The sequence below is a fragment of the Corvus hawaiiensis genome, chromosome 1 (genome assembly GCF_020740725.1).
Source record: "Corvus hawaiiensis isolate bCorHaw1 chromosome 1, bCorHaw1.pri.cur, whole genome shotgun sequence".
In the NCBI taxonomy this organism is placed as follows: Eukaryota; Metazoa; Chordata; class Aves; order Passeriformes; family Corvidae; genus Corvus; species Corvus hawaiiensis.
The window spans coordinates 16,963,806-16,980,917 of NC_063213.1; the positions used below are offsets into that span (position 1 = coordinate 16,963,806).

A 17,112-nucleotide genomic window follows, 5' to 3' on the forward strand; every position below is an offset into this window, starting at 1 on the left:
CCGCAAACATCTCGAAAAATTCTTATGTGGAGAAGAAAGATGCACATACTTTCTAAAAATTAAAGAATTGTGTACATACTTCCTAGAAATTAAATAAATTGCCTCAGAATTGCCTCTAACACATTTCACTCATTTTAAAGAACTGGGGAAAGGTATTCCCCAAGATCTAAAAACAACAGAAAAGCCGGTGGGGTGGACTTTTTGGGTTTGCTTTTTTTGTTTGGTTTGGTCTGGCTGGTTTTCTCCTGAAGACTGCAAATATCTCTGGATTCCTCCCAGACTAAGAAAAAGCAAATAACAAATGTGTCCACACAGTGTGTTGCAATGGTTTTATCTTGAATATAATTTAGATTATAGCTGGAGAACACAAGAATGACCTTCCTTAATCCTTTAGCAAGCTGTAGATTGACCAAGGGAAAGTTGCTCTAGGGACTTCCACCCCCCATTATTTTTGCTTGCATTAGGTAAAGCAGTAGCAGTTATCTACCACACAGTGATCCTGTTTGTGCCAGGGCTGTCTTCAGTCCTGTGCAGGCTGTACTGTGAAACACAGAGTTAAGCCTTTTGATCTACTTTAAAAATCATCCCTTGACCAAAGGATGGGACTTTATAAGTGTTGTATTCATGTATGGTGTTAACATCACAATTTTGCTATCCTGAATTCATTGTGGGAAGAGTGTCACAAAAATGAATGATGGCTAATATTAATGAGTTCAAAGACCTCTAACCTTGGAAGACCTCTCCTTATGTTTCATTCATTTGCATCTGAGTGAGTGAAGAAGGCAATACATTGAGCATTTAAAAAAGAAGTTCACTTTCATATACAACAGAATAGCACCTGTTTCATTCCTCTTAACTTCAGAGAAACAGCAAAAGGAATAAAATCAATAAAACTGGTCTAAAAATACAGGCATAAATAAAGATCTACTGATCCATTTGAAAGAGGACACGAAATATATACCTAAACCCTTCTGGAATCCAGATTGATCTAATTTCCCAGGACACTCTTCACTCTTAAGGATAGGTTATAATTCAGTTTATATGCCATACAAGGGTGTAATCAGTAAGAATCTCTCCTACAGCCCCGTGAGGGCTCCTTGTTTGAGAAGCTTAACATTAACCTCATTCATGCCTCCCCTGAAGCAGTGGACAGGAGGAGTTTTGCTTTTTATTTTAATCAATGACCTGAGTAGCAGGACAAGACAGGAGACTAATAAATGTATTGCTGATATAGGCAAGAAGTTAATTATATACCTGTAGGAGCTGGTGGCAGAAAGGGTATGAATCTGTGTTATCTCCCAAAGATAACATGGGAGCAGCGGCAGCTAAACTGAGGGCTACAGCTGCACTGACACACAGACGTGCATGGAACCAGCTGTTACTTCCTAGAATTATCTAGAGTACCCTTATCAAGGGGGCAAAGGGAAGAGATTCCTCAGGATGAATCTATCAGTGGAAAGTGTTTCTGTGACACTTGGGCATCCTCAAACAAGCTCTCACAACCCACCTATCTAGTGATAAACTTTTCCTAACTTCAAATGCTTGTGAGAGAGGCTGGTTTAGAGAGCTGATAAAGTGTTCTCCTCAAAAAAGAAAGGAACTCTTAGTAGCTGTACTACTATACTGTAACAGCAACATTTGCTCCCCTCCCTGCCCAGCCAGCATGCAGGGCCTGACCTCCAAGCCTGCAGTGTATGTGACCTTTTTGTGTCTTTTGTGTCTCGACAGTTGAATGAGTGTCAGCACTGACAGTTCGGGTAATGCTGCCATCTGCCCAGCAGGATATGAAGGAGTTCACTCCATCACTTCCCATGGGCTCCTGAAGGACAGCTGATAACCAAGCCAGGCACTAGTGTGACAGATGACTCACAAATGATACTGTACTACATTTACTTATGCAATGCTGGTTTCAACCACATCATTAGGATACAAGCAGCAAATATAAAAGCTTTAACGATGGACATCATAAAACTGTAATGAAATAGGTCTTATTTGAATTAATAAGATGAATCAGCTACAGGATTTTGTAATCCCCCGTGATGTTTTGTGACAAGAAAGCTCCGCAAAATAGCTACTTCTTGAAATTCAAGAAGTTAGAAAGTATTCCTGTGGATGGCATGTCAAAAGGAATAATTGAGTTACACTATTAATTGGGCTCCCATCTCATCTTACTATTGCATGGTATAATTTCTATGATCAAAACTAGGTAACATTAGCTTGTACCACCTGTTTCAGTGGTAACAAAAGAATTATTAAATGCATTAGGAAATGGTCTTCATGTTTAATAAAGTAATGCCATTTTGCTGAGAACATGTTACGATGACACTTTGGTTCAAATGCAGACACCAGAGACTTATCCAGAACCAACCTTTTCCAGCTGAAACTAGAAGATTAAATTGTCATGAGAATGTAAAATAAACATTGCATACATTTAATGCAAAAAGTATCATCCTTTCAAATGACAGCAAACTTGCTACTTTCCAAAATGCTTTAGCTATCTGCCATTACACTTTTTACTTTTTATGGGGAAATGACAAATAAGAAAGGAAGGGGAAGGCTGTCTTGCTGGACAATGTCACCTGCAGATCTTGGAACTAACAGAAATTAACTTACATCAGTACCTAATATGTAAGGGAAACAACCTGAAGGACAGCACTGAAGGTCCAAAAGTTCTGCTTTGCTTTATATTAAACAAAAAAACCCCTTGTGCCAGCAAGACTAAAAGCAGTGACTAAGTTGAGAGGGCAGATTCTCTCCCCAGTCAGTAGAGATAGGGACATATCTATTTGTCTCCATTGGCTACTGGGAATCTGCATTGTCTTAAACTATATACCCACTTCAGTCTTTCTGTTAAATTAGGGAAAGGAGATTGCCTTAAGGCCTAAAAGCCTTTATTATTAAATGCAAAAATTAAGTCAACAATAAAGAATAAATTCCCTTAATTCTGACTTGAGTTCTCCACGTTGGCACACAGACACTCCACTCTAGCTGACACCCTGAGCCTCAGGTTGTGATAGTATCACTGTTCCTTCCTTTGACCCCATCACTACTGAGGCCTTATTTGTGTAGGCCACACTTCCAAGGAAAGCAAAACTGTGAACACTTTTCAGATTCAGATAGAGAAAAGAGACCACTGACAATGCTGAAACCATGTCAGCTCAGGCTAATGGAAAGTCAACACAAAGGTCTTGGTGACTGCTGGCACCAGCCTTCTTGTAAACATAACTTCTGTCTTTTAGAGTTAAGACACAAACCCTTGCATATAAAGTCATTTGTAAAGTCAGGCAGATACATCAGCAAAGGGCAGAGATCATCCTAATGTTTGTTTTTTGCATCAGTGATACTTTTTATTTTAATTTACAATTAAAGTATATTACAGGTGTCAACACAGGAGAGTTCTTACGGTGAACAGAAAAGATTCTGACGCCCCCTGCTTGCTCAAAGGCTGTTTTTGTGATGTACAACTGGGACAACCATGTAATAAATAAGTGAAAAGTGATGTCTTATAATGACTATCAATCATTCTGTGCCATTGGGTTATAATGCAGAATAACACATTTCTCATCTCCCGTCTCTGAAAGGGGGAGATTTACACCCACACGTACATGAACTATATAGCTCATTCTGCACTGCTGTAGTAATATCTTTGGAGACTGCTACAAGATAATATAACAAAGTTTGATATAATCTGATGTAGTGGTTTAATGTAAATTAAGGTAGACACTTGGTTGGTATTACAGGCTGGATGTGGACACTTGTAATAGAAATATTAGGACTGGTATAAATGAAATATGAATGGGAATTTGCGATTAAGCACCAGAAGAAAGAGTCTTAAAAGAATAGCCATGTGATAGCCTGTGATTTGAATGAAGAACATATGTTCGTAACAATAAAACTGGGGGAAGAGTTGCTTACATCAAGAACAGAAGGCCTTCACTTACATAAAAACACAATGCAGAGAGTTAGTGAGGGGAACACCCTCTAAATCCGACAGCAGGAGCAAGACTGTGAGGTTGTAGCACATCACACACAATTTTCCTATGAGCCCACCAAGGAAATGGACTGCAGGCATAAAGATATATATATTCCAAACAAGGAAAGCCAGATAATGACCTTGCCTAAAGAGTATGGACACTGAAGTAAATAAGGGTTTGAGGCAAAGAATGATTGCTAAAGGCTGTAAAAGATATGTCCAAAAACTATTTCAGCAAGAAGAACCTAACAGACATGATGAAGACTTGCCAGCTGGTGTCCATTATCCTATATGTCACTCACAAATTATATTGGCCAGACCACTTGAACACACACACACACACAGACACAGACACACAGACACAGACACACAGACACACAGACACAGACACACACACACACACTGTGGTGCATTCTGTGTGAGTCAATGAAATCTAGGAGAGAATGAATGGAAATGGGTACAACTGACATACTTAGAGATTCTGTAAATAAAGATCACCTTCCCCTTCCATAGGGTCTGTAGCTGTTGTACTAATTTCCTACAGGGAGAAACGGACAAACTATATATTGTCAAAGTAAGAAGTTAATTTTTCCCCTCATCTGCTCAGTAGCAGAATAACCACCCTGCAGAATAACACTGCAGCAAGGCACATGCAAGAGGGCAAACTGTTCCTACTACACAGTGACACCACAAACCTCTGCATTAATATAGGTCTGGCCAAAAAGTTCTGTACTGGGATACCTAGCAACAAGTAAAAGCAGATTACACTGAACTTGACTCCAATCAAAAAAGAGAAGGAACATTAAGACAGTATTAGGGTGTACAGGAATAGGGCTAGGAAAGCCAAGGCAGGTCCATCAGCAGCAAAAGGCAGCTAGGGAGAATGTAGTCCTGCTGCTGAACAAGTTTGTGGATGACATGGAAAAGGCTGAGATATTCAATGCTTTCTTTGCATAGGTCTTGACTGATAACCCCAGGTCCCTGAGACCAAGGGGAAAAAGTCTGGAGCAAGGAAGACTTAAACTTAGCATAGGAGGATCAAGTTAGGGAACATTTAAGCAAAGTGGACATATGCAAGTCCATGGGACCTGGACAGTGCCTGGGTTTGACAGGAATAAACATTGCTGCTGCAGTCTGTGCTATTTCCATCTTCCAACTGTTAGAAACAGCAATAGCCAAGTGCCCTTCTTTAGTGAACCTGTGTACTTTGGAAAGAAGATGCCTAAGTAATTATAGCAGATCAAGTTAAATTTTCTCTGACTTTTAGATGATATTAAAACCAAGGAAATACTTGTGTCAATAATCTTGCACATAAATCTAGAAAAACAGCTACAAGATACAAGACTGCAAGACAACATTTCCTGAAATAATTGGAAAGAGGATAAAACATTGATCCATTAAAAAAAATTGCCATATTACACATAGATACAGACACCTCTAGACTGACACATGCCTGTACATGCATGTACACACCTGCATACATGGACACATTCCAAACTCATATCTGTCTCATCCTTAAAACAAACAGTGATTAACACTGACAAAATACTGTACTAACAATTAAAATTAGCATTCAGGAGAATTTTCATCCATGTATCATAAACACCAATAATTTCAGTAAAACAGCAGAAGTATAATTTCACCTACAGTTTGAATTCTGACTATTCTGCCATACAGAATTCTGAAATATTTCAATTTTCAGCAAGATCAATTTTTTTTCCCTAAACATGTTATTTCTTCAAATAACAATATTGAACAATGATTTAAAGGTGGTTAGTTTAAGTCTCCTGGAATTATTTACAAAGTTGAGATTATATTCTTTGAGGTTTTTCCCTCTCCTCTTCAATTTAATAAATTTTTATATTTACAATGCTATTCCTTTTCTCTGCTTTACAATAAATTATTTATTTAGCTGAGATGATCTAGTTTCTCAATAAGAACAAAATAATTATGAGATTTGCAGTTTTTAAAAATGGAATTTCAGTGTTCATTAAGCTTATTAGTAAACTATTATGAACAGTGCACTTTTAAAGTTTTGTTACCACTCATTTACATTTTAACTAGAGAATCATACATTACAACACTCATTATTCCTCAAGAAAACAATATTGCATTTGCATCAATCAGATTATCACAGTGCTGCTTAGCTACTGTAAATTTCAAATTTAATGCATTTTATGTTGGCATTTTACTTGCAAATAGCAAACACTGCTTCACGGAATACATACTTAAAAACCATTTGTTATAATCTGTTATTTACAACCTATTACGGAGAAGGAACAACGCAGTTTCTTGAGACAAGAAACATTACATACATTCAGTAATACTAAAGCTTTATCAAAATAATCAACACATACCTGTTCCCAGGCAAAGACATGTTGATTGAAGTAGAACTGAATTTGTTCATTGGCAATGTTGATACACAGTTGTTCAAAAGAATTTTTTTTGAAATTCTCAAAGCCAAAGATGTCAAGAATTCCAATGTTCAAGCCATCATCATTTTCACTGCAAAGATGAAATATACTTTCCATTGTTGTATCTATTTTACATTAATTACCTTCATTACTATTTCACAAAAGGAAATCATGGGCCAAATCTGAACACCAGTGACACAGGGTAAGTTTGGCTGAACCAGATATCTCCTAAAATGACAATAATTGTTTGTTTGAAATACAATAAATGCAGATCAATTCAAAGATTACTGAATATGCAGAACAGATACACTGAATCACACAACAACCAAGTCAATTGATAAGTGAATAGAGGATTTATAATTTTATTTTTACACTAATATTTGTTAGTAATTATTCTAAAAAGCCGACTACAGTGCAGAAAGAATACACACTTCTTTTTGTTTCTCTTGTAATAACACAGGCTTTACTCACCAACATCGTGAAATTAAAGACTGTTGTCATTAAGTATTATTTCTTCATATTAGTTACTCATAACAATTAAAATTGCTTAGTTTAACATTAAAGTAAAAAGAATGACTAGCTAGACATTTTATGCAGCTAAATAACTACTTTATGCACTAGGATGTGGTATGCATTGAAATTACCAATTAAATTCCAGAGAAGCACTGGAAAAACTTTGGCTTGATATTTTAGGTAGGACTTACTGAAGATATGTGATCACTTCTGCAACTGGAAAAAAGCTCTAATATTTATTTGCTGAAGCAAAAAATTAAGAGGATATAATTTTATAATAAACTGAGGCTGTCATTAGTGTCTTTCTAGGCAAGTAAAATATAAATCACATTCTTTTGATAAAACCTCTTTGGGCGGCTATCTGTAACTATTTTTTAAATAAAGATTTATGAAATCAGAAATTAAGAATCAGCCTCAAGACACTCATGAATAGTACTTAAACCTCTTTGTGAAGTCCATCTCAAAAAAAGAAGCATTTCATTGTGGAGGGATCTGAAATCGGTGACTGTTTCATCTGTCTCAAGATTACATTTTTGATGAATAGACTGCTAAAATTAACTCTCCCATTCCTTTTTCAGAGCTAATTACATAAAAATAGTAAATGCAAATTATTTTACTACCACAAGATCAAGCAAAAGTTGTTTGGGTTTTTTTTTACAGTGAACATTTCAGGTTGGATTTTCTCCCTCCTCACCAGCATAATAAGTAAATACTCAGTTTGAAAAGGGCTCCGTAACAGACAAGTGAGGGCACACAGGCTAGAAGTGCTGCCCCATCTATCACGGATTTTATCCTATCACTTACTGATTAAAATTCTGTTTGTTGTTGCTCTGCTGTAACCAAATACTGAAAGTTTAGATGAATTTTAGGACTGCAACCTTGGCTCTCCTCTGATGTTTATGAAGAAAAAAATCCAAGAAATACAGATTTGAAAACCATAGCTATTTATTATTGATACGGTGTTTAAAATGTCACCTTTTAAGTGTTAAGTGGACAATACCTTCAGTAAATGTGTTTGAAAACTATTCCCACACATATATGAAACCATGCTCATAACAACAGTGACAAAAGAAACAGCATCAGTGTAAATAAGAGCAGAATTTGACCTATGCAATCAACATGATGAATATCAAAAGTTTACTCTGAAAAAAATACAAAACAAAAAGTAGCTAATATGTAATTTAGAAAGGGTTAAATGAGTAAAGATCAACAGGAAAACACCAGATGCTTTTGCCAACCATACCTACTGTATTTTCGTTATATATTATGAGTAGGACAAAACATTTTTGACATGGTGGTATCATAAACAAAAAGGTAGCAGAGAAAAAGAACTTAACTACACTAAAGGCTCTAGTGTAGACAATATTATTCCTAGAAAAAAATCTCTCTTTATTCTGCAAAATCTTCTTTTACCTTAAATGTTTGTCAGGTTTGAGTAAAGTGTTGATGCGATTGACTATCCAGCTGAAGAGGCGCCCATACAGTGCTTTGGCCATGGCATCTCTGACATCAGTGGCTTTTTCCACAGTGTTGGGACGAATAATTGTTTCTCCTCGAGTCACGACACAGTGAGAGGTGAGGGCCTCTTGCAGTTCATCTGCCTGAATACACAGCAGGGATGCGCCTAGGAAGGAATGGCACAGGCATACCTCAGAGACAGATTTTGGAAGGTAAAACAGGCATTTTTGCAATCAAAGGTGCAAGTGCAATGTATCATGAATAAGGGCCAAATCAAAGTCTTGAACTAGGACTAATGAGGAATTTTCACACCAAACAAGTGTTGTTATCTAATTTAGTCACCAACCTTCCGATCTTCCACTGCAGTCAATGAGTAAGTGATTCAAAGCAGAGGCTTTAGGTTCTAAATTCCTTTATCAAGGAGGCTTTTTCTCCAGTCTATGGAGAAATGCTAGGGAATCTAGGTGACTATGTAACAAGCATCCAAGTTGTGAGGTGTGAATAACCCTCTCAGTTATAACCCACTCATAGAAGCCACTGCTGTTCTCCTTTTGCTCCAAAAAAGGGGTGCTTCTTTCCCAGTTCCACAATATTTTTCTATGGCAAGAAAACATGTAAGAAGATAGCATGAAGACTTCATTATCTCCTCAGGTGTAATTACTGAGAAAGTGTAGCAAATTTTTTGAGAATCTTTGCCCCTTGGCCTCCTCCACCTCCCAGCAGCTTATAATGTAAGGCATCCCTTCCAAAGAACTAGTGAGCTGTATTTCAACAGGCACATGTGGGGAACAAGTAATGAGCAGCTGAGAAAGAAACTGGGAAAAAACTATTCAATGCATTAATGAGATTCTCCATCAAATGTTGAAATAGCCTTGGAAAAATTCCAAAAATGTTTTCAGGCATCTGCAGTATTAATCATGTTTCCTGTATGCCAGAGAACTGGTTAGTCAAATAAGATGCATAACATGGAAATTGTTTTCTTTTTTTGCATTTGAATTCAGGTGGGCTTAGAATTCATCTACCTCCAATTTTTAATTATTCTTGCAAAATTTCCACGTGAATACAGTTTTCATTGATACCTCTCTTACAATAAAATAAATTTGCTATGAAAACACTGAAGAAAAACAATGTTAAATTAAGGAAAAAACACTTACAATTCTCAAGGGCTACTGGATTGGAAATGTTGCTCTTGTCAATCATATGTTCAGATACTACTGCAGAAAATTCAATGTTACCCACATTTAAAATGGCAGCCAGGACACTGTACACACTTCCAAGTTCCTGAAAAGTATATTAAAAAAATGCAATACTTAATAGCCAGGTAATTTGCCTCTGTGGTTTGTGCAATGGGCATGTGCGTGTGTGTTGTTTCCTGTCGCCTGCCACATGCCCAATACTTTTAGGAATGCAGTTGTCAGAAATTATTCCTATTCTGTACTTAGCAAAGTCTTTCAAGAGTAAGACAGTCAAAGAGGGCAAGACAAACCATATACTAACCTCTCTTCCATACTTGTTGACAGGACAGAATTGACATGAAGTAGGGAAAGCAAAAACAGTGGTGTGAATATCCTCTTACACAGGAAGAATTCAGAGGTTATTTATATCTACCCTTCACTGTGTCTACAGGTGCAAACATGTCTAAAAATTTAATACGCAGATCAACAAAAATATAAAAAAATCTGCATCTATGTTTCTTGCATCATGGAAACAAAGGTACTTCAAATAATAGGTTGTGGTGGTTTAGCAAAACTTGGTTTGTAGGGGCAGACAAGAAAAAAAGAGGAAAAACAACTGCCCAAAACTTCTGTGACTGGCAGAGAGCCAATAGCTGATGGGCAGTTTGCCAGACCATGTGGACAAGCTGGAAACGCCTCTGTGATGACATATTTAAGAAAGAAGGGATGACGCAAAGCTCTTTTTTCTCTTGTTCCCCTTGGCGAAGGGGAGGGACCCCCGGGCGCTCTTGGCGCAGCAGCCAGGGCCAGGCCGCCCAGAGGAGCCACTCCAGAGCCACGAGCAGCCACCTGGCTGGAAAATCCCCCAGCTGAGGCTGGGACAGTGCGGCTGAGATTCTTCTGAAGCTGCCGTGGCCCAGGCGGTGCTGGCTGGCCCCCTGAGGCTGCTGGGGCTTGCACCAAACCAGGCAAAAACACCACGCAGCCAGCAGCAAGAGACAGGGAGAGTCTTTCCCCAATGCAGAGCCCTGGCAAGATCAACTTCTCAGCTGCAACTTAAAGACACCAACTTTCTTCTAAGTCAGAGAAAAGGGAAAAGTGAGGTCACGTGAGGAAGGCCAACATGGCAGCACCAAGGTCGGTGGGGGAAGGGAGAGGGCGGAGGTGCTCCCAGCACTAGAGCTGAGATTCTCCTGCAAGCCGCGGTGAGGGTTATAATACACCTCTTAATAAAACCCTTTCTCTATAACTCATGGAGTGCATAGGGAGGTGCAGAGATCCATGCACAGCCCGTGAAGAGGAGTGCTCATGCTAGAGCGCACAGACGCTGAGAGGCTTTTAAAGATTGAAGAAGAGAGCCTTTGCTTGCAGGCTGGAACAGCTCATCCTTAAAAGACTAAACCCCATGAACTGTTATGACCCACGCTGGCAGTTGTGGGAAGACTCCACGACCCGTGGGAAAGATTTCCACATGGCAGCAGATTCGGGCGGGCTGCTGCTTGTGAAGTTTGAAATCGTGTTAGATAAGTTTGCAGAGAACTATCTCCCGCGGGAAGGATCCCACGGCACAGCAGAAGAAACTCTTTTCCTTAAACATGAAGAAAGACTCTTAAGAAATAAAATACTGACCAAACCCCCATGTTTGTTTCCTTGCACAGTTAGTGGAAAGAGGGAAGATTGGGGAAGAAAGGTGTTCTGAAAGTTTGCTTTGGTTTCTCATTACTCTTTTTACTTTTAATTCTGTTAGTAATAAATCTTATTCATACTGTTTAATTTTGGACCTGTTTTGCCTTGAAGTTTTTCTTTTTCCTCAATAATCCTTATTTCACCTCATGAAAATGAAGTTTTAAGTTCCCCTCTGCTGCTCAGCTATAGCAGAAGCAAATAAGTGAGTAGTTTTTTCATGGTGCTTGGCACTTAATCAGCATCAAACCACCACATAGGTCTATATCATCTCCGACCAATGTCATCAGAAAAAGTTTCACTGGGAGAAGAGTGAGGCCTCACATCTCTGATTTGGCAAAGCATTTTACCCTTCAAAATGTCAGTTAGGAACTCACCAAAGCATCTTAATATGGACTTCGCTTAAACAAATTTAGATTTCAAATTATTTAGGAGGTTCTGCGATGGTTTAGTTGATAAGGTGGTGTTAGGTCATAGGTTGGACTTGATAATCTCGAAGGTCTTTTCCAACCTCATTAATTCTGTGATTCTGTGAACAAGGACTCTGTCTTGAAAAGAGCTGTTACTACTCTGGACAGTGAAGTGATAGATACAGTAAATTACTTTTAAGTACCTATACATGAGAAAATAAATTGAAATTAGTAAAATAATGCTTTCATTGCAGGTTTGACTTAGATTTTACCTCCAAATTTTCATCTGAATGGTGAGTATTTATTGTTATACCTGATGATCTGATTATTTTTTATTCAGAAAATGCTAGGTGTACCTGTAAAGCAGACTAGGAGTCTGTGACACTGCATATTTTGAGGCATACAGTACTAATGTATTTTATAAACAGCAGGTTGAAAACCTTTGAAGTAGTTTTATAAGAAGCAGTTTCGCAAATCTGATTGTTATTTTATCATGATGAACTTTTTATAATTGCAAAGCATTTTATCTGTATTATTCAATAGTTTGCTGGTACCATGTCAGGCATCATTTACTCAGATAAAATCTCTAATTGCTCTAGAATACTTGAGCTTGTTTTCAACACTTTCAGAAGTTAATCTAGCAGTTAATAAACACTGATTCCAGTGACAGCAAGACAAACTGGATAAACTCACTCTAAAAAATTGTGCTGAGGATAATTGGCACACAGTTTACTTAGGATTAAGCAATTGTTTTCATTATAAGCTTAGGGACACAGTAAAAATGCAAAGAAATGGATAGCTTAACTTCTGCCATCATGCTGTACAATACGTATAGCTGCTGACATTTTTCTGCCCTTTTCCAGTGTGTTTGAAATCTGGCTTGATCTGTCTCATACAGCGTAATTATTGTTCCCCTCAGGCAGTCCTTTCTTATTAATTTTGCCATGCAGCCTGAAATAAACCAGTGTGATTTTAAGACAGGGAGTACTGACAGTAGTTACTTTTGAAACCTGTCAGTCAGTTAAAAGCAAATTTCAGAGAAATAAAGCTTTGTTTAGGTCTCAGTTTTAACTGGAGTGGATATTTTTTTCTGTCCATGGCTTTCAGCTAATAAAACATTGAACATGCTTATATAGAAGTTCCTCTGTGCACTGGGATGAATGTCAAAGCTTAAGGCTGCCTTACTAAAAAGTGATCTTAGGAATGGAATTCAATGTCCTTTTCTCACTGAAAAAAATTGTCTTCACACATGTATCTGGTATCAGAAACTCCATGGGGGAAGAAGGCTGTTCCTTCACTCTTGCAAGCACAGCCACAGGCAGGCTAATTCACCCAGAGGAGGATGTAAGGCAGGCTAACATGGCTGGGGCTCACAAGTAGCCACAAGCAGATTGCCCATGGCGCTCAGCCTGATTCTGAAATTGCACGGTTCTACAGGTAGGTAATTCTTCGCAGATTCAGCTCACGGTGGCTTGCTGAGTTAATCAAGTAAAGATCCATGCTAGAACTGCACAATGCAGCCAGTGACCTAGTTCTAACTGCATCTTCAATATGTATGGAAGGCCTCTTCTGGATGATCAGGATTATTGTGTCAACCCGTTCAAGTGAACAAAAGAACCGGAAACAAAAACAGACTTGCTGCTTTTCATGCTTTAAATTAGGACTTATCAAGGTCTCTAGTGCTGTGACAAAACTGCTGTCAGTGCTGAACCATGAATGTCCTTTCATGCTGCTTCTGGAAAGGTGAAAGCACAAGTGAGAGGATGCGATAGTACAAGTGTGATATTACTAAATGCAGTTGTGAATAACATGTAGAGAAGAAAGAGACTGTGAATGCCACTGCTACTACGACTTAATGAAAAGTGACTGTGGAGGAACAAAATAGGTGAATAAATCTGTTCTGCTAGCTATTTCAAATATTTACATTGAGGGAAGTCAGAAATAGTCAACTGAAGTGAGCAATTTTCTGTGAAAAGCTCCTTACCACATACAGTAATGGAGATGAGTTTTGTCAGAGAAATTAAAACATTCATCCATTCTGCAGCACTAGTGCTCTATTTCACAGATACTATATGGATCATATCTCTACTATTTACATTGTTTATAAATAAAGTCAGAGATAAATGACACCTCTGTAAGGTAAAACTAGGCACAGGATGGGATTTCTTTCCTTTATAAATCCAGAATCCTTTTTTATTTTAATTCTACCGAAGACAGACTGAGGAGAGGGGTTTAATGGCCAGCTGAGCAATGATAAGAAATCATAAAGAAAGAACGGGTTCAGTTAAGGTTCAGTGATGAGATTCATCTCCAAAGGGATTTAAGAACTTCATTCAACTTTATCCCTGGAGTTGTGAAAATGTATTGAGTTCATCAATACTCAGTTCAACTCAATGAATTTTTAGAACTCTCACCATGGACTTCCTCTTAAAACTGAGATGAGGCTCATAATCACAGGCCTAGAATTATTGGCTAATAAACAGTTACAACATCATATTCTATGCATTAAATTTGATAAAATCTTCCCCTCCCCCCAATCACTCAGCTGTGCTGTGTTCACTCATTTTGAAGTCTTGTTGACTAATATCATTTTACTGGCTTATCCATGCCTTGAAACCTTAAAAATTTAAATAATACTATATAACAGTAAGTTGACCATGCAAGATCCCAAAACATAAGCACAATGCTGCTAAAGGAAGAAAATAACAAAGGAGATTTGAATGCTTTATGTAAGTTTTTCTTGATTAAGGTAGCTGGTAAAGTTCACAAAGGAAAAAGGTTATCAGCACTCACCTCCAGCGTAAAACCTATGACTTTGAAGCACTGTTCTATTAATTCAAACTGAGACTTATAAAAGCTATTGTTCATGAAATCTTGCACTATTCTGAAATGATCATTTTGCAGATATCTGAAAGAGTTGATGGATACAGAGTTAGAATGTAAATGAGGCTGACAATTCAACACCACATTTCTTAGTAATCAATTTATGCAAAAATAAACTACATTACCTGGGAGGTCTACAATCTGGCAATTTATAATGTGCCAGTTTTTTCTTTTCTGCGAGACCAGCATAAATATAATAAAAAATATGGAAATTTTTCTCTCCTCTGAAACAACAGAAACAACAAACTGATTTAGTAATATAACCATGCTACGTTTCTTGATGACACGCATACTATTACTAAATGTTATTTTAATAACATTTAATAACACTCACACAAACTGACAGAGGACTCTGAAAGAAGCTTCACTACAGAACTTCCTGTGAGCACCTTTTCATGCCATTGTATGTTTGTCCTCACACTGCCAGGGTGGCTGCTCGGTGCTAAAGCAGCTCAGTGCTGCTCTGCCTTTGATGCAGTTGGTAGATGCTGTGTGAGATCTTGCACATTGCTCACCCACCCATATTGAATGGGCTGCTTAACTCCAGTTATTTTAAAAAATCTTCTGACTGTGGGAGAGGTATACACTCCTGGTTTGCTGAATGCCGTATGCCTACTGTGTCCTTTAGCCCTGAACCAAGAAGCAAACATTCAGCAAAAGGACCTTATCACTTGGCATGCTTTGCCTAGAAGCTAGATGCCCAAAACTAGGACAGAGGTTTATTACACATTTAAGGCTCCTGTGCTCCTTATGAGAAAGAACTTGATCCTTAGGTGAAAATTTACAACCATGACTGAGCCCTGAGATGCCCAAGTCAGTCACTACTGACTAGGAAAAAGGAATTGTGTTCAAACCCCTGCTTTGTGCATGAGCATGACTAGATCATAGAACCATAGAATGGCTTGGGTTGGGAGGGACTTTAAGGATCATCATTCATGGGCAGGGACACCTTCCACTAGACCAGGTTGCTCAGAGACATATCCAGCCTGGCTTGAACACTTCCAGGGATGGGGCATCCACAGTTCCCTGGGCAACTTGTTCCAGTGCCTCACCATCCTCACACTAAAGAATTTCTTTCTAATATCTAATCTAAACCTATTCTCTCTCAGTTTAAAGCCATTGTCCCTTGTCCTGTACTACATGTTCTTGCAAAAAGTCTCTCTCCATCTTTTTCGCAGGCTCTCTTTGGGTCTTTGGGTGGAAGGCAGCAATTAGGTCACCCTGAAGCTTTCTCTTCTCCAGACTGAACAATCCCAATTTTCTAAGCTGTTCCCCACAGGAGAGGTGCTCCATCCCTCTAATAATCTTGGTGGCCTTCTCTGGAATTTCTCCAACAGGTAGAATATATTTCCTGCAGTGAGGACCCCAGAGCTGGATGCAGAACCTCAGGTGGGGTCTCACCAGAGCCAGGTAGAGGGGCAGATTTCCCCCCCAGACCATCTGTCCACCCTGATTTGGATGCAGCCCAGGACATGTTTGGCTTTCTGGGCTGGGACTGCACATAGCTGGGTCGTGACCAGCTTCTCATCCACCAGCATCCCCAAGTCTTTCTTGGCAGAGATCTTTGATCCGTAACCCTCTATAAACAATTCCTACTATATGTTCCGAAATGGAAAACAAGCAAACAAACAAAGAAATAAGCTACAGTACTAGAGGAAATTCAGAGGAAGTAAATCCAATTTATACACTTAACACAATACTCCAAAATCCCACAAAGAAATGTATAACTGAACTATTAGAAAGTTTTTAATTCTTTGCACATTCTTATTTTATATATCACATGGGTATTTTTGTAAGATTTGTTTAAATAACCCAGGAGGCAATGAAAATCATCTGGAGTAGTTTTCAGCTAGCTTACAGATTTATAAGCTATTCATTATATTTTTTAAGAAAAAAATCCAGGTACCATATTCATCTTTGTGTTTTGAACCAAGGTGATTTCCTACATCATAGGCCTACTCTGTAACCCCCAAATTAGGTCAAATACAATTTTCATACTTACACTGCCTGGTGGACAACCCTGGATTTTTCAAGGAGGTACTCTGAAATCTGAGCTCCTACTACAGTGCCACCACAAGTGAATTTCATTTCCAAATATTTTCCAAATCTGCTTGAGTTATCATTGATGATAGTGCCAGCATTCCCAAATGCTTCTACAAGGTTGTTCACCTGGAGAATCTTCTCCTGCAGAGTCCTGTTATTAGCCTGCATGTGAAAAAGATATTGCTTCAAATTATCAGTAATTATTCAAATATATACATTTTAGGTGGTTTTTTAATCTTCTCATTGGTATTGTGAAGTGTGACATAATCAGGGCAGCCATTCCCATGGTAATTATATGGAGAGAAAGGCATATATATACATATACATACATATATATATACGTAAAATGAAATCTGTCAGAATATAGCAATCTTCAGAACTAAGGCTGTTTGGAAGAGATAACACACATAATGATAACAACACTATCAATGAATTTCTGTGGTTTCTGTGGTTTCTGTGGTTCTGTGGCTCTGAGATGGCCTATCTGCTTTTAGGATCCTTGTTAGCATCTGGTTACTCTCCACTGCACCCTAACAATCCATTAGTTTACTTTCATCTCA

The 17,112-nt window shown here is 38.3% G+C and overlaps 1 protein-coding gene across 7 annotated transcripts in view; it reads right to left on the minus strand.

Moving 5' to 3' along the window:
• Positions 1-17,112, minus strand: part of MYO3A (myosin IIIA) — a 123,747-nt gene that overhangs the window by 36,857 nt on the left and 69,778 nt on the right. For all 7 annotated transcript variants that reach the window (XM_048294719.1, XM_048294683.1, XM_048294737.1 and 4 more), the window contains 6 exons: positions 16,512-16,714; positions 14,635-14,733; positions 14,420-14,534; positions 9,513-9,639; positions 8,314-8,524; positions 6,331-6,478 (listed from right to left, as the gene is read on the minus strand). In XM_048294719.1, coding sequence (XP_048150676.1) covers positions 6,331-6,478; positions 8,314-8,524; positions 9,513-9,639; positions 14,420-14,534; positions 14,635-14,733; positions 16,512-16,714 — 903 coding nt within the window. The remainder of the gene's footprint in view (positions 1-6,330; positions 6,479-8,313; positions 8,525-9,512; positions 9,640-14,419; positions 14,535-14,634; positions 14,734-16,511; positions 16,715-17,112) is intronic.